Here is a 21,232-nt window from a genome sequence, read left to right as displayed (position 1 = left end):
TGCATATTTTCTGTGGTTTTTACGAGTGAATTCAGAACCTAACTATAACCTTTGTTTTTTTTTCAGTGAATTTCTATGTTTTTTTTTTTTTTTAACTTAAAGCAGTTTTATTTACTATACGTTAATCCAACCACTGCCAGTGGAAATTCCCCGCAGGGCCTGGCCTGTGGCCTGGTGCTGGAGCCATGCCTTCATAACCACTCAACCCTGCGCAGCGCACAGGCTTTGGCAGTGCGCAGGGGTTGTTGGCCACAGGGACGCGCTCTGTCAGTGGATCTGTGGGTGGGTGCACAAGTGTCTGAGTGGGACTGAAATTGGGTGTGCGAGTCTGAGTGGGTGCATGAGTCTCTGAGTTGCATCTATGAGTGAATTAATTAGTGTATGAATGAGTATGAATGTTTTTTTTTCTAATTGTTTTTGTGCATATTCTTGAATAGTCGAGGATATTTGCAAATATGGTGCACGGAGAAGAAAAATCATTTTAAATCCATAATTTGACCCTAAAAACAACCCTATATAACACTCCTGAGGCCAGGGTACCTCCACCTGACCCCTTATACCACTTATAATTTCTATTTTCAGCCCCGGGGACCCTCTTCCATAACACAAAATGGCAGCCGCACCTCTAAAGTCAGGTTGTGGCCAGCCAATTACAGCACTTATATTTGCGCATGCATTCGGAAATATTCACAATTTATTCATGGCCAGAGAGATACAAATTTGGATTTTCCTTAATTTCTCATAAACTACTAAACGGATTTACACCAAATAACCGAAAGCACAATCTGCGTACCGAAAGCTAGCTTTCTCCCAATTTTTTTGTAAACCTGTCCAGCGGTTCAGGCTGTAGTCTTGCCTAAACGTCCTATGGGAATTTACATGACATGGAAAACACAACTTTTTTGACCCCCTTTTTTCCTCCGTCCCCAATTGACAGATCACCCTGAAACTTTCTATGTGCAACAAGAATCAGTGGGGCACTTTTTTTGGAAAATGTTGTGAATGTTTGTCAGATATAGGCAAGCCAAAAAACGCTTTTCCTATGGAAACATGGTCCATGGTCGTAACTACAACTAGGTTATATAAATATATATATATAATAAAACCCTTTCAGGGTTAGAGTGACGCATAACTTATGCAAAACAGAAGAGAGAACTCTGGGTAGTTCCCTAGTGTAAGTGAATAGCAGTTCCAGTAAAAACTTAGCTAGAAAGAGGTGAGCAAATCTAGAGTGTTGCTGTGTGCTCCTTACTGTAGCTGCTCTCCACCTAAACCAGAAAACATTCAAAACAAAATAATTGTCAAAACTAAAAAAGTCATCACAGCTGCCTCTTTAACATTGCAAATACTTGCTCCTGGGAAGGGAATATTATCTTGTGCTTTATGGAGACTGTCTCATCTCCTGAGCTGATTTTATATTTGTCAAGGATATCTTGGTTGCTCAAGTTTTGCCTCAAATGTACCCAACTTTGAACATCTGTTCTGAGTACCCTGGGAATTTGAGGAGAATGTTGTGTTGTGCAGGTCTCAGTAGAGATTGTTGTCTTGAATCCACAGCCGTTTTCAGATTTCTCATGAATCTCCTCTTTCCTTATTTCATCACCGAGAGGTGTACACTATTTACTGAAAAAAGAAAAAAAAAACGCAGTCATGACGTCGTCCGATATCGCGTGGTGCAGCGCTGACACATGGTGGCTACGGGGCAAAATTGAAGTATGAATTGAAAGAATTCGCCGGCATGAGAGGCTACCGTTACCAACATTAGAGATGGCTCTCTGGTTTGTTGTGCAGAAAAATGCCTGTCCCCCGAATTGTACACATCTACGAAGTGCTGTCCCTTTGGCACTGTGTTTCCTGGGGTGGAGAATGTTAGACAGCTGAGTATGCAGGTCAGACGTAAAGCATCTGTTCCCGGGAATGAAACTGCTGCATGTGACTGGAAACCAGTGCCTGAAGCACTTGCCATATGTTGGTGATAATATCACCTTTTCTCCCTCTAAGATTTGGATATATTTAACATTTAATTGAAACGTATTGATAAAAGGATTTTCCCTTTAGCTTTACAGTTGCCAGCTCTGTGTTGAAAGCAAACTATATGTTTTGCAACCGTCGATTCAACATTCCCTACAATTTGTGCGGCATGCAGTTGTGCTAGGATTAGGAATCCTGGACAGATTGCCCGCAAGTTTAAAACTTGAAAGCCATCTGGGCTTGCGACTGCTTTGTGCTGAAGTCCAGCAAGGTACATTTTTTTTTTTCCTGGAAAAACTGAAATAGAATTATTCTAAGCCCAATATCATAATGTAAAGAAAAAACACTTTTAAGAAAATACCTCAGATTTGTCAAACACGTTTCACAAACCATCTAGCAATTGATCACCCTTTTCATTCCGCTGGACATAACACGAACAAAAAAACTTATAACATTTTTTTTTTTTTTTCTCAGTTCTACAAACGAATCATGTGGATCCCAGCAATGGCATGACTGAAGGTTCTCGAACGAAACAAACTTTTCATGCCTCTTAGTATCTTCCAGGGTTGTTAGTGCAATAAGAGAGTAAAAGACTGCTGTTTTTTGTCTGCACATATCTTCACTTAAACTTTTTGTAGCTGTTTCGTTCTTAAAATGGTTTCCAACCTTTTCTGTAATAAGAGCTACTTCAATTCAATGGAAATCATCCCGAGCTACTAATATTAGTGTTGTAAGGCTGATGGCATAAGGGCTAATTTATATTTGTGGCCACGATAGGCAAGATGAATAGCAGTCATCACTTGAGTTCTTCAGGACAGGTTGCCAGCAGCAATACTTTACAAAATACAAAATGAGGCTCAGTCACTGTGGAGTTCATCTACAAGGATAATGCTTAACAACCATATCTTCAGTACTCTTTGTACCAGGGTAATAATATTAGCAATAAGTCTTTCCAGCGTGGCATGATTTATTTGTCACATATCATCTCAAAATATATTTGCAAATTCAATATTTTTTCTCCAAATATCAGCTAATGAGCTCTGAAAGTGTATACATTTTAGTCTCCAATATCTGCTTTTCATTTTTTTTTGCATATATTAATTTAACCAAGCAAAGTCTCTAATTTCCTACACTAGGATGGAGAGCTACTTATAGGTAGCTGGAGAGCAACTAGCAGCCTACAAGCTACTCATTGGAGAAGCCTGTTTTTAAACTATCATTAACAAAAAACAAAGAATATCAAAAACCACAAATTGTTTTGTTTAATACATATGTAAATATATGTATATATATATATAATTGTATGTATAATTTTAAAACTAAACGTGTGTGCATATATATTACGAAGTGGCAGTCACCACGTTGCAGTTCTGGTTCAGACGCTCTTTCATTGAAAAGGCACTTTTTCATTTGTGTATCACTTTGTACCCCATGGATGGGTCTGCACCAAATTTGTCAATCCAACCATGTAGACAACTAGGGTCTGACGTACTCAGTTTTATGCACTTTGTGCATAGGGTACGAAAAGTTGGGTAGAGGGTAGAAAAAGATTTGTTTTCCTGTTTTACCTCCCCAAAAAATTGCTGTTCATAACCACAGTAAAAATTGCATAATTAATTTACACCAGACGTGCTATGAAAGTAGAGCTTTGCACAAAAACGTGCTTTTGTTGATTTTGTGAAAATCCCTTCATTAGCTCTAGAGAAAGCGTTTGAGAACGGTGCGGGTGTGCCTGAAAGATTAACTTCTCGTGACCAACACCTTTGATTCTTACTCTGTTTTTGTCGTCTTGTTTTTTCTGGAATGTACCTTTTTCTGGAATGTACCTTTTTCAATATGACCTGATTTTTGATTAGCTAGAAATCACCTTCACCCTCTGTGCATGTTGTTGAAGATCGGCTGAACCTTTGTATGCTGTGTGTCAGTTTCTTCTCAAAGTATGATAGTCTTATGAATAAAAATAAAAAAAACACAAGCCTGAGCTGAGGCCTTTACTGCTACCATACCCTCATCTGGTACCAGCGCCTGAATTCCAACCATTACAGCAGACTGCCATTATTAAACCCTTGAGTTCACCTATTGATCATGAGTTTGAACATCCAGAATACTATTTACTTCCAGCTGAGGAGTTATTCTCATCTCTCCCTAGGAATCATACTCCCTCCCCTTGTATTTTTCCAGATGACCTAGTTTCTTTGGAATTTATTTGGACTATTCCTGCGCCTTCTCCACCTGAATGCAGACTGTTATGTTCATAACAAGAGTGGCTGTAGATATGCATGGTCTGTACACTTCTGTCATTTAGTGTTGGGCTCATACTGTTGCAATTGTTTGTCTTCAAAGAAGCCTTCAAGTCACAAATGTTTTTGTGACTCCTCCTCTGGTCGTGAACTTGCATAGGCACTGACTCCATTGGTAGATTGTTTTCCACATAGTGGCCGAGAGTAGGTATGAAGTAGTAAGTAGGATAGGACTGTGGTCATGCATGTAGTATACATAGTTCTGTACGTTGAAGATATCTGTAACAGAGACTGGCTTCCGGGAAGGAAGGTGGATGCATGCAAATCTACAAGACTACTTGCAACAGATACTTACAGGGTAAGTAGCTTAAACTGTCCATAGCATATGTGGCTGGAGATACACATGCTCTACATTAACTGTAAAGCATTTCTTCCCTAAGTAGTGGCTAGCCAGTAGATTATGCAGAGGTCTGAAATTGAGTCCTTTGGACAGTTTGACCAACTGAAGCTTGTTTCCTTGCAAGAATATCCATACAATAATGCTTTGTGAAGGTGTGTGTAGTGGACCATATGGCAGCTTTAGAGTTATTTTCCCAAGAAAGGCCATAGTGGCTGCCTGTTTGGAGGTGGAGTGTGGTCTGGAGTGGGCTGGTAAAGGTCCTTTGGGCTTTAAGGTAATAGGTCTGGATGCGTTTAACAATCCACCTGGCAATTCCTGCCTTTCAAGCTCTGCAAAGATAACAAAGATAACAAAGAGCTATTGTGTTTGATAAAAAAGATTTGATCCTGTCTATATAATACATGAGAGCACACTTGATGTCAAGTGTGTGAAGTGCTCTTTTAGTTACTGAGTCAAGCCATAGAAAGAAGGCCGAATTGTTTGGTTAGGGTGGAATAGGGGAGACCACACTAGGCATGAGCTTGGGGTTGATTCTAAAAACATCTTTGCCAGGCCTTGAAAAATCATAAAAATGTTACTAGACCTGCAGGTCGAGTAACTTGAATAATCTACTCGACCTAACTGTACTGTACTTGACCCGGAAACTGGTATCAAATTGTGTGATCCTAGGTAAATATTGTATTTTACAGTCGCGTTTTTCTTTATTCTTACATATGAGTGCACCTTCAAATATGTGAGTTCAGCATTTCTGCTGTTAATTTTGTTTTTTTTTTAAATACTCTTTTGTTTGATTAAATACACTTAAACATTTGTTCCGTGTATAATAAATCTAGCCCCCATATAGGGTATACATGATCCATGCATGACTTGCCTCCTTTTTTACTAGTAGCTTTGCCATCATGGCAGGAGTGTTTCAGTTTATGTTTAAACACTCACTTTTAATAAATATATTACTAAAGCATGATGTGGTAGCGCACTGTCATTTACAGACAGTAAATTTCCAAGAAATGTCCCAAAACCCTACCACTAGCTTGCAGCTTTTCTGATAAAACTATATAGTGTATTAACAATAATCTGTGAAAAGTGGGTTTCGGAAATAATTTATCATTTGCACATGACCAGGTAAAATGTTCTGACCTATTTTTTCACCCTATTAAAATATTTTCTTCATCACACAGAAGTACAAGAAATGGTCTTTCACAGCTACCGAAATATATTTTGAAATGTTTGTAAAGTTGATTTAGTTATATAAATGTTGTGTGTTAGGAAAAACCTGATACCAAAAGCCTTTCATTTCAGTAGGTCAGACAGTTCGCCTTATAAAATTCTGGCATAGGTCAGACAGTTCACCTTTATAAAATCCTGGAACTCTACAGTGACAAGGAAAAGTATTTGCAGAGCAAGAAGACAAACTGACTTTTGACCTCTGTCTCTGAAAACAGAATAAATGTGACAAAAATAACATTTAAAGGCATCTTAATTCCTAATTCAGTTTCTGATTGAACAGAACACCTGTTCTTTGTCCACTCACCAGAAGGGTCGCCATAGCGAGTGGTGGTGGCATAGATTTTTCAAGCCCTGCCTGCCGTTATGGAGCTGGTGAAAGGTTCCTGTTCTGTGCAGAACTGTAGCTCATCAATAAGGGGTGTTATGACTGTTATTGGCTCATTTCACTTTCACTGCCTAGATGGTCAAGGAGCCATCTCAGCCTCCCAAGCACCTAGGTAGATGGGAAAGGTATGATTGGAAAGAAACGAATCACCCCTTTTCACTGGTATCCCTCCCTAGTTGATCCCGCAGGGATCCACCCACTAGGCACCAAGGAAGGGAGAGCAGCCCCTTGGGGCAAGGGCTTTTGCCCCTCCCCACAACTGCTGATCCATTCAGTCTTCCCCCACCTTCCCCACCCCTCACCCCCCAGGACCAATGGGGGCAGAAGGCCCACTAGACACCAGGGATTCTTTTTTTATTACATAGGGTGGGGGCTGCCCAAAATGGGCATGCCTATGCCCCCACACCCAAACACTACTAACAGTCTTTCTGCCCCATCCCCCGGGAGGCAGATGGTGGTTATTACACCCTAACTGCCCACCAGGGGGACAGAAAGCCCACTAGAAACCAGTTTTTTTTCTTTTTAAAAACAAAAAGAAGGGTGGGGGCTGCCCACAGTCCCTCCAGACACAAATCATAACAGCCTTTCTGTAACACACAGGGACAGATGGTGGATTATTACCTCGCGATCTGCCCTCTTGAAATAAGAACAGTCTTTCTGCCCAGGAGGCAGAAGGGGGTTATTTTCCCCGATCTGCGAAAACCCATTAGGTAGCAGGGATTTCTTTTATTATTTATAAAAGAGGAGTGGTGGCTGCCCATAATGGGCATGTCAATGCCCCCCACTCCCAAGACACAAATTGAAACAGTCTTTCTGCCCCTACCCCTGGGGTGACTTATTATTATTTTTTTTTTTAAATAAAAGAGAGTTAGTGGGCTGCCCCCAGTGGGCATGCCAGTGCCCACAGTAGGTGTGCCAATTCCCCCTCACCCACCAGACAAAAATGGGAACAGTCTTTCAGCCCCTCGCAGGGGGGTAGAAAGCCCACTGGACACCAGGGATCACATTATTTAATTTGTATCAGTGGGGGCTACCCAGCATGGACATGCCATGCCCTCCCTCTAAAAATAGGTAAACAGTCTTTCGCCCCCCTGGGACCAGCTGGGGGCAGTTACCCCTTCTGCCCTCCAAGGGTGGGTGGGGGGTGGAGGGGTAGAAAGCCCACTTGACTCCAGGGATTACTTTTTTTTGTAGGGGTGGGGCTTCCCGCCATGGCCATGCCCCCACCCCTCAAAAATGGGAAAGCAGTCTTGCTAGGTTTCCTTGGGTGGTGGCTGAGCTAGGGCTTAAAAACTACAGCTACCCACTTTGCAAAAAATGGTTCAGTTTTGTGTGGAAAAATTGATGTATCAGTGTTGCGTTTTGGGCAGTTTCCTGTCACAGGCACCAGGCCCTCCCATACAAGTCAAGTACCATTTTCATCAGAAGACTTATGAGAATGCTCAGTGGAAAGAAGTTTGTGGCTTCCTGCAAATTCCAGAACTTTCCATTTCTGAAATGTCAGAAAAATGTGTTTTTATAGTCACAGTTTGAGGTTTGCAAGGGATTCTGGGTCCCCTAGGTGTCTAGTTTTAAAAAATATACAGGTTTGCTAGGTTGCCCTCTGTGCCAGCTGAGGTAGGGCACAAAAACCACAGCTACACATTTTGCAGAATACGGGTTGGATTTGCGTAGAAAATTTGATGTATCTGTCCATGTTGTGTTTTGGCCCGTTTTATGTCGCTGGCACTAGGCCTAACCACACAAGTGAGGTCCCATTTTCATCAGAAGATGTAGGACAGTGTTTGGTGGAAGGAAGTTTGTGGCTCTGTGCGGATTCCACAACTTTCCATCACAGAAATGTGAAGAAAATGTGTTTGTTTTTTTAGTCAAAGTTTAAGGTTTGCAAGGGGTTCTGGCTAGGACAGCCTGGTGACAGCCACACAAGTCCTTCCATCCCGGAATCACTTAGGTGTCTAGTTCTTAAAATGTACAAGTTTGCTAGGTTTCCCTAGGTCCCAGCTGAGGTAGGGCTCAAAAACCACAGTTACCCACTTTGCAAAAAAAATGGATCAGTTTTGCATGGAACAATTTGATGTATCCATGTTGCGTTTTGGTCCGTTTCCTGTTCCAGGCACCAGGCCTACCCACACAAGTGAGGTGCCATTTTTAGTGGGAGCCTTAGAGGAACACAGAAGAGTAGAACAGTGTTGTTATCAATGGTATTTATCTGCATGTGCACCTTCCAAATGTAAGACAATGTGTAGGAAAGAAGTAATTTTGAGAAATACCCTCTGATTTACATGCTACTATGGCTACCCACAAATTCAAAGATGTGCACATAACCCCTACTTCTGAACTCCATATATTGTACCCATTTCGGAAATGCATTGGTTTCTTTCACTATTTATATTTTACTATATGAATTGCTGTATACCCGTACACAATGAATAACCATTGCAAGGTGCAACTCAGTTATTGGCTCTGGGTACCTCAGGTTTGTGGTGAACTTGGTAAACCCACAAGCCCTATATACACTTGCAACCAGAAGGGTCCAGCGGATGTGAAAGTATATTGCTTTCGAAAATCTGCTGTAATTAGAAAAAGTTACAGATGAAAACATAGACACAAATGGCAGTTTTTTTCCCAACTCAATTTCAATATTTTTTTTATGTCGGCTGTTACTTTCTTTAGGAAAGCCTTGATGTATCCACACAAATGACCCCTTGCTGAATTCAAAATGTTGGCTACTCTTCAGAAGTGTGTAGCTCTCCGCGATCCACTATTTGTTTCACACCCATTAATGCTGCTAACTGGAAGGAGGTTGAAAGCACAAAAAATAAGAAAAATTGACTATGCCCCAGTAAAATGCCAAAACGAAATGAAAATGTGTTTTTCTGATTCAAGTCTGCCTGTTTCAGAAAACTGGAAAGATAGTGATTTTAGCACCACAAACCATTTGTTAACGCCATTTGCAGGGAAAAAAACAGATGCATTCTTCTGCAGCCCATTTTTCCCCCAAAAACTCACAATTTAGCTATATGTTGCCCATTTTCTCAGTCCCCTCTAAGGGAATCCACAATCCTGGGTGCCTTTAGAATTCCCTGGATGTTTCTAAAATGGAGACAAATTTGGCGTGGATTGCTTATGCGGACAAAATGTTATGGGGGCCTAAGAGTGAGCTACCCCAAATAGCCAAAAAAAAGTCTTCGCAAGGTGGGGAATAGGCCTAGCAGTGAAGGGGCTAAGAATCTGATTGACATAGTGACATCCACGCCAAGTTAGAAAGGGCAAAAGCCTTTTGCCATTTTTTACAGCAAACTTTTTAAAGATAGGCATAGCACCACAGTGGGAAAATAAAGAAATAAATATATATATATATATATATATATATATATATATATATATATATATATATATATATATATGTATATATATATTCCACCCCCTTTCCCCCATGGGAGTAAGGCTTTAGTCCTAATGTTAATGCTAGCCCATCCCAGTTATTTTCCTCCAAATCTAGTCACCCTACTTGTAACTGACCTCTTGATATTCATAATACATCTGGGAGATGCAGGTCTCATAAACACCGCTGCTAACTTTATCTCTCCGGTGTGTGTATTAATAGGCCTGTTTTTTCTGTAAAATGAGGCATGCGGGTGTCACTTAGATTGTCTTTTCCATTTCATGCTCCTGAAATCCTGTTTCAGTGCTCATCTCTCTGATGCTCAATTTGAACCCAGGTTACTATGGAACATTAACCTCTGGTGAAACTAGGTTTTTAGTCGTCCACAGCTTGAAAGAAATACTTGTGAGCTTTATGTTGTCTCTTTGAAATACCCATGCTTAATCTGCAATAAAGATAGCATGGTACTGAGGACAGCCTCCTCTTTTATTTCTAGTTTCGATGGAATTACGGAAATTGTCAAATACACCATGCTTTCTTGCTGAGGAAACTACTCACCCTGGGTATTTTTTTGAAAGCTGAAGAAATGTATTTTGGGATAGTATATTTCTCAAGGCATGTCCTACAAGCTGAACGTTTCTGTACAGAGGTTTGCTAGTTTATGGTGCTGTCAGCTCTTCTTTTCCTCTCCTACAGAAAAAGGTTGCTCGAGCCGCTTTCCAACCCATTGTTTTTTGCCTACGATAGCACCTTCGTTTGGACCCGGCCATATGCAAATCAGTCTAGACTCTGCTTCTCTTTGGAACAGTCCAGCTTGAACTGCCAGACCAGGTCCTTTCTAAACCCGGATAACACGCAACCTTGGACCAGTTACGCCCTAGTTTCCGTCTTTTGACAAAGGACAAATCAGGTCCACCTTTCTAACTTTTCTGTGCCCTTCATTTGTTACTAAAGGTGGTAGATGACTTTTATGCTGCTCTTCTCTTAAAGTGGAAGTAGGAATACCTTTCATATTTAACTGGAAGCCTGACAGCAAGAAGGAATTATGCCGCCCACCACCATCCTGAAGAGTTTTGGCGTTTGCTCACATAAATATTTGCTTTATTTTAAAATACTGGGTCTGTATTGGGCACTTTAATCGATCTGAAAAATCATACTGCTGGATTTACGTGCAGTTTCAGCTTTTTGATATAATTGCAATTATTTAACCTATTCAATCCATATTTTTAGATGACAATTATGTTATGAATACAGTACAAAAAATGCCGGAAATGTTTAATAGCTTTAAGCCGATCAGTGGTTAAGTAGTAACCTGATTATTTTCCTCCTCTCTTGCAGCTGTCCAGAGTGGGGAGCGGTTATGTGCATTCAAGGACCCGTATCAGCAGGACCATGGAAACGGGGATAGTCAAATCTCCCAAGAGAATGGAACTGTTCAGTGTTCAAAGGGTAGCACCTGTTACGGACTATGGGAGAAAAAACGAGAAGGAGACATACATCTTATAAAGCAAGGCACGTGATCTTTTTTTCTATTTGAAAATGAGTGCTGCACATTCAGAAAAAGTAATAAGTTACATGAAATAGTTACATGATACCTGCTGCTACAGGAAGTTTGTCGCTCTGTAAATACCCTTTCACTATCGCGTCACTTCTGTCGTTCTCGAAGGATGAAGGTCTAAGTTTGTCTGTTTTAATTTGAAAAGGCCACCTGCATGTTGCAGAAAAATCTCACCTAGCAGGTGCATTAAGCGCTCAGCTAGAAAGTAATTGAAACGTTTCCCATATATAGAGCAACGTTGCAGTTGCAGCAGGAGACGCAATACTTCTCCCCAGTGTTTGAAAGTTTATGTTCGATGGCATCTGTCGCTGTAGATACACATGGTATGCATGAGCTCGCCATCTGGTGTTGGGTCGGAGTGTTACAAGTTGTTTTTCTTCGAAGAAGTGTTTTCGAGTCACGGGACCGAGTGACTCCACCTTCTGTGCTCATTGCGCATGGGCGTCGACTCCATCTTCGATTGTTTTCTTTCCGCCATCGGGTTCGGACGTGTTCATGTCGCTCCGAGTTTCGGAACGGAAAGATAGCTGAAGACGGAAGATTTTCGACGGTATCGTTGCGATCCGGTTAGAGATAGACACATACGACGACGCGTTGAACATCGAAGCGCTTCGGTGCCCTTCGGGGTAGATTTCGGCACCCCGTCGGGGCCTAGTCGGCCCGACCGCGTGGAGGACAACGCCGATGGATCGGACCCCGTTTCGATTCTGCCCCGAATGCCACAACAAATATCCTTATACGGACCTGCACTCGGTCTGTAATCTGTGCCTGTCACCCGAGCACAGTGAAGAATCCTGCGAGGCCTGTCGGGCGTTCCGGTCCCGAAAAACTCTGCGCGACCGTCGAGCGAGAAGACTGCAGATGGCGTCCACGCCAAAAGAGCGTCGACAGTTCGAGACAGAAGAAGAACAGGAGGAATCCTTTTCCATCCAGGATTCAGACTCCGACGAGCTACACTCTACAAGAACTGTGAGTAAGACGTCGAGATCAAACCTTAAAAAAGGAAAGAAGGCCCAGGGGACGCCACTGCCAACCGGCCATGGCTCCACCCAAATTCTCGGTGACCAACAATCGGCACCGAAAAAGGCCCATTCAGTGTCGAGATCGTCCGACTTCGGTCGAGACACCGGCACGCAGCCTCCTCGGGACCGAGAGAGTGCTAAACAGAAGCATCGACACCGAGAGTTCGGTGTCGACACCGATCGACGCCGAGACAGTGGCGCCGAAGACCATAGAGGCCAAGAATTTTCGGCACAGAAAAAGAGGAAGGTTACCTCGGAGCCGAAAAAACAATCGACAGGGCTTTCGGAGCCGAAAAAAGCGACATCAGACCCTGTTTCTGGCTCCTATACCGAAGAGCATTCTATGTCTTCTCAACTGAAGAAACATAGATTTGAACAAGAACTGCAATCCACTGACGTGGATCACACGCAAAAGCGTATCTTTATTCAGCAGGGGACTGGGAAGATCAGTACCCTTCCACCTGTCAAACGAAAGAGAACGCTTCAGTTTACTCCTCAGCAAGAAACAACACAAAAGGTAACACCTCCTCCCTCGCCTCCACCTGTAACTCCGGCTTCGCCAACTTACACCCCGTCACATTCGCCAGCTCACACCGCCATGAGCCACGACGACCAAGATCAGGATGCGTGGGACTTGTACGACGCACCAGTGTCTGATAACAGCCCAGACACATACCCAACTAGGCCATCACCACCGGAAGACAGCACAGCCTACTCACAAGTGGTGGCTAGAGCAGCTCTATTCCATAATGTGGAACTACACTCGGAACAAGTAGAGGATGATTTTTTATTTAACACCCTCTCCTCAACCCACAGCTCCTACCAAAGCCTGCCGATGCTCCCAGGCATGCTACGCCATGCAAAGGACATTTTCAAGGAGCCAGTTAAAAGTAGGGCAGTGACGCCTAGGGTGGACAAAAAGTATAAGGCGCCTCCTACGGACCCTGTCTTCATCACCTCTCAGCTGCCACCAGACTCTGTGGTGGTAGGGGCTGCCAGAAAACGGGCAAACTCACACACTTCTGGGGATGCACCTCCCCCAGATAAAGAAAGTAGGAAGTTCGATGCAGCCGGGAAGAGGGTTGCTGTCCAAGCAGCAAACCAGTGGCGCATCGCAAATTCACAAGCGCTGCTAGCGCGATACGACAGAGCCCACTGGGATGAGATGCAGCATCTCATTGAACATCTCCCAAAAGATCTGCAAAAAAGAGCAAAACAGGTTGTTGAGGAGGGTCAAAACATTTCCAACAATCAAATACGCTCCTCCATGGATGCAGCAGACACGGCCGCAAGAACCATTAATACGTCGGTTACCATCCGTAGGCACGCATGGCTCAGAACGTCTGGATTCAAGCCAGAAATTCAGCAGGCAGTGCTTAACATGCCAGTAAACGAGAAACTTCTGTTCGGTCCGGAGGTCGACACAGCTATAGAAAAGCTCAAGAAGGACACTGACACTGCCAAGGCCATGGGCGCACTCTACTCCCCGCAGAGCAGAGGATCTTATAACACCTTCCGCAAAACACCTTTTAGAGGAGGGTTTCGGGGTCAGGCCACACAAGCTAGCACCTCACAGTCCGCACCGCCCACCTACCAGGGACAGTACAGGGGAGGTTTTCGGGGCCAGTATAGAGGGGGGCAATTTCCTAGGAATAGAGGAAGATTTCAAAGCCCCAAAAACACTACCAACAAGCAGTGACTCACACGTCACTCACCCCTCCCACACAACACCAGTGGGGGGGAGGATACATCAATATTACGAAGCATGGGACAAAATAACTACAGATACATGGGTCCTAGCAATTATCCAACATGGTTATTGCATAGAATTCATGCAATTCCCTCCAGACATACCACCAAAATCACAAAATTTATCAAAATACCATTCACAACTTCTAGAGATAGAAGTTCAAGCACTACTGCAAAAAAATGCAATAGAATTAGTACCAAGCACACAAATAAACACAGGAGTTTATTCACTGTACTTCTTGATACCAAAAAAGGACGAAACACTGAGACCAATTCTAGACCTCAGGGTAGTAAACACATTCATCAAATCAGACCACTTTCACATGGTCACACTACAAGAAGTGTTACCATTGCTCAGAAAACACGACTACATGACAACCCTAGACCTCAAGGACGCATATTTCCATATACCAATCCATCAATCACACAGGAAATATCTAAGGTTTGTATTCAAAGGAATACATTACCAATTCAAAGTATTGCCTTTTGGTTTAACAACCGCTCCAAGAGTATTCACAAAGTGCCTAGCAGTAGTCGCTGCACACATCAGAAGGCAGCAAATACATGTGTTCCCGTATCTAGACGACTGGCTAATCAAAACCAGTTCGCTCACACAATGCTCAAACCACACAAATCAAGTCATACAAACCCTCTACAATTTAGGGTTCACCGTCAACTTTGCAAAATCAAACATTCTGCCAAGCAAAGTACAACAATATCTAGGAGCCATAATAGACACAACAAAAGGAGTAGCAACGCCAACTCCACAAAGGATCCACAATTTCAACAGGGTCATTCAACACATGTCTCCAAACCAAACAATACAAGCAAGAACAATACTACAGCTCCTAGGCATGATGTCCTCATGCATAGCCATTGTCCCAAACGCAAGACTGCACATGAGGCCCTTACAACAGTGCCTAGCCTCACAGTGGTCTCAAGCACAGGGTCACCTTCTAGATCTGGTGTTGCTAGACCGCCAAACTTACCTATCGCTTCTATGGTGGAACAGTATAAATTTAAACATAGGGCGGCCTTTCCAAGACCCAGTGCCACAGTACGTAATAACAACAGATGCTTCCATGACAGGGTGGGGAGCACATCTCAATCAACACAACATAAGAGGACAATGGAACATACATCAAACAAAACTGCATATAAATCATCTAGAATTATTAGCAGTTTTTCAAGCACTAAAAGCTTTCCAACCAATCATAACCCACAAATACATCCTTGTCAAAACAGACAACATGACAACGATGTATTATCTAAACAAACAAGGAGGAACACATTCAACGCAGTTAAGCTTGTTAGCTCAAAAAATATGGAAGTGGGCTATCCACCATCAAATTGGTCTAATAGCACAGTTTATTCCGGGGATCCAGAATCAGCTGGCAGACAATCTCTCTCGAGATCACCAGCAAGTTCACGAATGGGAAATCCACCCACAAATTCTGAACACCTACTTCACACTCTGGGGAACACCACAAATAGACTTATTTGCAACAAAAGAGAACGCAAAATGCCAAAACTTCGCGTCCAGATACCCACACAAGCAATCCCAAGGCAATGCCCTATGGATGAACTGGTCAGGAATATTTGCTTACGCTTTTCCTCCTCTCCCTCTCCTTCCTTACCTAGTAAACAAATTGAGTCAAAACAAACTCAAACTCATTTTAATAGCACCAACGTGGGCAAGACAACCCTGGTACACAACACTGCTAGATCTGTCTGTAGTACCACACATCAAACTGCCCAACAAACCAGATCTGTTAACGCAACACAACCAACAGATCAGACACCCGGACCCAGCATCGCTGAATCTAGCAATCTGGCTCCTGAAATCCTAGAATTCGGACACTTACAACTTAGCCAAGAGTGTATGGAAGTCATAAAGCAGGCCAGAAGGCCATCCACTAGACACTGCTACGCAAGTAAGTGGAAAAGATTTGTTTGGTACTGCCATCATAATCAGATACAACCACTAGAGGCAACTCCAAAACATATAGTAAATTACTTGCTCCATTTACAAAAAGCAAAGCTAGCCTTCTCTTCTATTAAAATACACCTTGCAGCAATATCTGCATACCTGCAAACTACATATTCAACTTCCTTGTATAGGATACCAGTTATCAAAGCATTCATAGAAGGGCTTAAAAGAATTATACCACCAAGAACACCACCTGTTCCTTCATGGAACCTAAACGTGGTTCTAACAAGACTCATGGGCCCACCCTTCGAACCCATGCACTCTTGCGGAATACAATTCCTCACCTGGAAAGTTGCCTTTCTCATCGCCATTACATCTCTAAGAAGAGTAAGTGAAATTCAAGCGTTCACAACACAAGAGCCTTTTATACAAATACATAAAAATAAGGTCGTCCTACGACCTAATCCAAAATTTTTACCAAAAGTTATTTCTCCATTCCATCTAAATCAAACGGTAGAATTACCAGTATTCTTCCCACAGCCAGATTCTGTGGCTGAAAGAGCACTACATACATTAGATGTCAAAAGAGCATTAATGTACTACATTGACAGAACGAAGAACATCAGAAAAACTAAACAGCTATTTATTGCATTCCAAAAACCTCATGCAGGTAACCCAATATCAAAACAAGGTATAGCCAGATGGATAGTTAAATGCATCCAAATCTGCTACCTTAAAGCAAAAAGACAACTGCCCATTACTCCCAGGGCACATTCAACAAGGAAAAAAGGTGCTTCAATGGCCTTTTTAGGAAACATCCCAATGCAAGAAATATGTAAGGCAGCCACTTGGTCTACGCCTCACACATTCACCAAACACTACTGTATAGATGTGCTATCCGCACAACAAGCTACAGTAGGTCAAGCTGTATTAAGAACTCTATTTCAGACAACTTCTACTCCTACAGGCTAAACCACCGCTTATGGGGAACTAACTGCTTACTAGTCTATGCATACCATGTGTATCTACAGCGACAGATGCCATCGAACTGAAAATGTCACTTACCCAGTGTACATCTGTTCGTGGCATCAGTCGCTGAGATTCACATGGACCCACCCACCTCCCCGGAAGCCTGTAGCAGTTCAGAAGTTACCTTCAATTTTGTACATTTGTATATATATTACTTAATCCTTTAATAGGTACATACTTACATTTTTCATTGCGCGGGCACTATTACTATAGTACAACTCCTACCTCACCCTCTGCGGGGAAAACAATCGAAGATGGAGTCGACGCCCATGCGCAATGAGCACAGAAGGTGGAGTCACTCGGTCCCGTGACTCGAAAACACTTCTTCGAAGAAAAACAACTTGTAACACTCCGACCCAACACCAGATGGCGAGCTCATGCATACCATGTGAATCTCAGCGACTGATGCCACGAACAGATGTACACTGGGTAAGTGACATTTTCATTACTTCACAACCTCTATCGGTTTTACTTCATGACTTTAGCATATTTAAATACCTTTCACTATGTACTTGCGTACAACGTTAGCTCCTTGTGGTTTACAAACATATCATTTTTTGTTGTTGTGTACCTGTTGCAGCTTTTGTTGTCTGTCAGAATACTTTGCTCTTTTCATGGCTTTTAGTACTACCAATTACTTAACGTCTTAAACCTTTCATATAGCTAAATGTATTAATTTAAGCAAACATTTACAACTACTTCCCACTTGTCCTCTGATTTATCATTCGTTGGTCTCATGTTTTTTGAAGCCTCACCTCCTTAACCTTGAGAGGTTTGTAATTCTCTTTTCGAGAACATGTCCAATCACACCTGAACATAACTACTTTTCAACAAAGCAACAACAAACGCTAGCTAAAACGGAAATGAATGCACTAAAAAATAGGCGAAACCACTCAGAATCTCTCTCTTTGTGGGACAATGTTACCTTAATGTTTTTGAAGTGCTGTGAAGATAATAAGGCTTCTTGGTGCCTGACTGACTGATGCACATTGCATATTAAGGACACACACCTGAAACTGAAATTTCTTAAGATGGATAATGCAGTTACCTCACGAGAGGTGACTATTGAGGTCTTTTCAGAAGGCTTATGAGTGAGGGAAGTGAATTCCAGTGCTGAGTTTATGTGAAGGAAGCCCTACCACCCTTAGAACTAAGTTTAATTTGAGGGACACCATGAGGTCACAATCATACTCCTGAAATTCCTGTTAGTGGTAAATGCACTCTAGGAGACAGTTAACTGTCAATTTGTGAATGCATTTGACAGTTATGAAACCCAATTAAAATTGGATCTGTTTGCGCACTGGAAGCCAATGTAGGTACCTCCTGACTGCAGAGATTGTGAGCTCTTTTCTTCATACCCTTCATGAATCGCACGACCGCATTCTGCACTCTCTGAAAGCTATGAATTTGGAATACTGGCAGGACATCAGACAAGGCCTTTCAAAAATCTAAAGGGACATTAATAGCTGCTCCCGGCCCAAAGACCCATGATCGGACAATATAATCGGAATGGCTTGACTCAGTGTGCTTATTGAATTAAAGTGACTGCTCACAACATCTCCAGTCTCCGTTTACAGAGATAAATCTGAAGAAACACAGATTTTATGCCTTCCTTGATACTAGAATATTTTTCCCAACGTGTTTTAAGATAGGCAGGGGAGCCAGCTCTTTCCTGTCATTCAACTGAAAATTACGACCTACTGGTTGTCAGCTTATTTTTCTGCCATTCACCCTTTAATAATAAAGACTGCATTCTGCAAAGCTACTTTTAATGAAATATGCTCGAAAAAAATCTAATAAGCATTTGTATCATCCACACAGGGCAGGATGGTGACACCTTAGTCATAAAAGATGCTTATAAAACACATAAGGTATATTAGGCAGTAACTGGGATCTTATTGGACTTCACTTGTGGTTCTCACCTCTTTTGGGAGATAGAGACTACATATTAACGTTTGGGGACCCCAAACTATTTGTCATCTGTGTCGGCCACAGTGCAAAATCGTTATAGTACGATTGTGTGCTTGATTATGTCAAACACTGCAGTGATATCCAGCAAGATTAGCCGACAACCTGTACCCGGATCTAGCAGGTGGATAGTGTCTTTCTAGAAGGACGTACTGTCCCACATTTAGGTCTGAAACCTGAATGTTTCTGATGGATACAACTACCTGTGGATTCCTCACCTAATGAATACTCCCATGGCGCCAGCATTCGACGGAAATCTTCTTCCTAGTCTCTGCACGTCGACGAGGATGTCACTCTAGCCCACGCGACGCCGTCTGACGTCATACAGGCAATAAGAGGTCCTCGACGACGTGCCGACGTCCGTTCCCTTTTTTCCGTGCACTCGAAACGGTTATCTTCGAGGGAGCTACTGTTACTTTAGTGGTTACAGTGTGTTTTCTGCTGCGTAGTTCTTTTCTGCGGTAACAATGTCTCAGAGAAAGTCGGGTTTCAAGCCCTGTCGAGAGTGTGGGGGCAAGATGTCCGTTACAGATCCTCACTCCGACTGTCTCTGGTGCTTGAGCTCCGATCACGACGTTGTGACTTGCGATTCATGTCAGCACATGAATCCGAAGGCCCTCAAGGAACGTGAGGCTAAACTATTCCTGGCGAAGTCGAAGAGAAAGGAAAAACATCACAAGAAGTCTTCCTCGCCAAGGTCTCATCAGCGTCATCGAGACTCCCGGCGCCGTAGAGATTCACGGCGTCATTCAAGCAAGGAGACTCGTTCGAGGTCGTCTTCGGCTCGGCGTCGGAGGACTTGGGAGGTGAGTCCGACGGTCACACTGCATCCATTGACGCCGTTGCCCTCTCCGGCGTCACCGACTTCGCCTGGACAAGCGTCTGTGGTTGAGGTGATGCAGCCTCTTGTGATGTCTCCGGCGTCGCGGACGTCGAGGCCGGCGTTGGGGTCACCTTCGATCCAGGCACCTCAGTATCCGGCTTTTCCAGCCCCTGGAGCCGATAGTACCGCATTTTTGAATGCGATGTATACCATCTTTCAGCAGATGGCTCCAGGAGGTGCTCCGGCTGGTCATTCGGGGCCTTTGGCCTTTTCATTGGGTGATCCTGCGCCTCTTCGGCCGGCACCCTTTATGCCCTTTCTCCCTTTTGGGAATGTGGGCTCAGCGCCGGTGGCCGCTCCGGTGGCTACAGAGGGATTGGCTCCGGATGTTTCTATCCCGTCGACGTCGGGATTTCGTCCTGTGACTCCGGTGGGTCCATCGGCTCCAAGATCTCTTTGTCCTGTTCCTTCATCGGCGCCGAAGCTGCCTGCGGAGCCGGATGCGGCGTCGGATGCTTCTGGAGATCGGCGCCGATCTTCGACTTCGGCAGAGGCCATGCCGACTCCGCGCATTGAGCAGAGACTACATTCAAGGAGGCGTGCTCTCCGTCTGTTGGAAGAGCAGGAGTACCAGCGAGTCCTGGAGGAAGGAGAGGTTGAGGACTCGGGTGATGGACTGCATGGTCTGGATACGGCCAGTGGGCTGGATACTTCCCCTGAGTGGGACCTTTTATCTCCAGGGGAGTATACAGAGGAGGCTGCTACCTTTCACGCGGTGGTGAGGAAGGCGGCTAATTTTCTGGACCTGCCTTTGCCGGTGGCAGAGGCGAAGCAGAATTTATTGACGGAGGTGCTGCATCCAGCCTCTGCTGCAGCGGAGCCTCTCTTGCCGTTTAATGAGGCTTTGCTTGATCCGGTGTTGGAGGTGTCGAAGAAGCCTGTATCTTCCTCTGCAGTTCATAGGGCTGTGGCCAGGAGATATCGGACTGCACCATCTGACCCTGGCTTTCTTTCAAGACACCCTACGCCGGAGAGCTTGGTGGTGCAAGCCTCCTGTTCATCAAAATCAGCGCCTGGATCCTTCCCGACGGTGCCAGGAGACAGGGACTCCAAAAAACTGGATGCGCAATCCAAGAAAATATTTTCTTCTTGCAGTTTGGCGTTGAAGGCCACCAACGCAACTTGCATTCTGGGGAGATATGTCCATGCTCTTATGGATGATATTTCATCTTCTTTTACGGAGCTTCCCCAGGGACTCTTGGATGTTGTCTCAGACGCCCAGGCTGCCGCAACCCAGATTATCCAGTCTGGACTGGACACGACCGACTCGGTGGCTAGGGCGATGGGCACGGCTGTGGTGGCAAGGAGACAGGCCTGGCTCCGTTATTCAGGGTTTTCTGCGGATGTACAGTCGACCCTATTAGACCTCCCGTTTGATGGGGACAAACTGTTTGGAGCAAAAGCAGATTTGGCCTTTGAGCGATTTAAAGAGAGCAGGGCCACAGCAAATCGTTAGGGCTGCAAGCTCCTTCTTCCTCTGCCTCT

General features: G+C 43.7%; 1 protein-coding gene across 2 annotated transcripts in view; it reads left to right on the top strand.

Annotated features, from left to right (window-relative positions):
• Positions 1 to 21,232, top strand: part of BMPR2 (bone morphogenetic protein receptor type 2) — a 516,537-nt gene that overhangs the window by 144,160 nt on the left and 351,145 nt on the right. For both annotated transcript variants that reach the window (XM_069226041.1, XM_069226042.1), the window contains exon 2: positions 10,947 to 11,120. In XM_069226041.1, the coding sequence (XP_069082142.1) occupies positions 10,947 to 11,120 (174 nt within the window). The remainder of the gene's footprint in view (positions 1 to 10,946; positions 11,121 to 21,232) is intronic.

Source organism: Pleurodeles waltl, chromosome 3_1, assembly GCF_031143425.1.
Source record: "Pleurodeles waltl isolate 20211129_DDA chromosome 3_1, aPleWal1.hap1.20221129, whole genome shotgun sequence".
Lineage (NCBI taxonomy): Eukaryota > Metazoa > Chordata > Amphibia > Caudata > Salamandridae > Pleurodeles > Pleurodeles waltl.
This window is presented reverse-complemented; position numbering and strand designations above follow the sequence as displayed.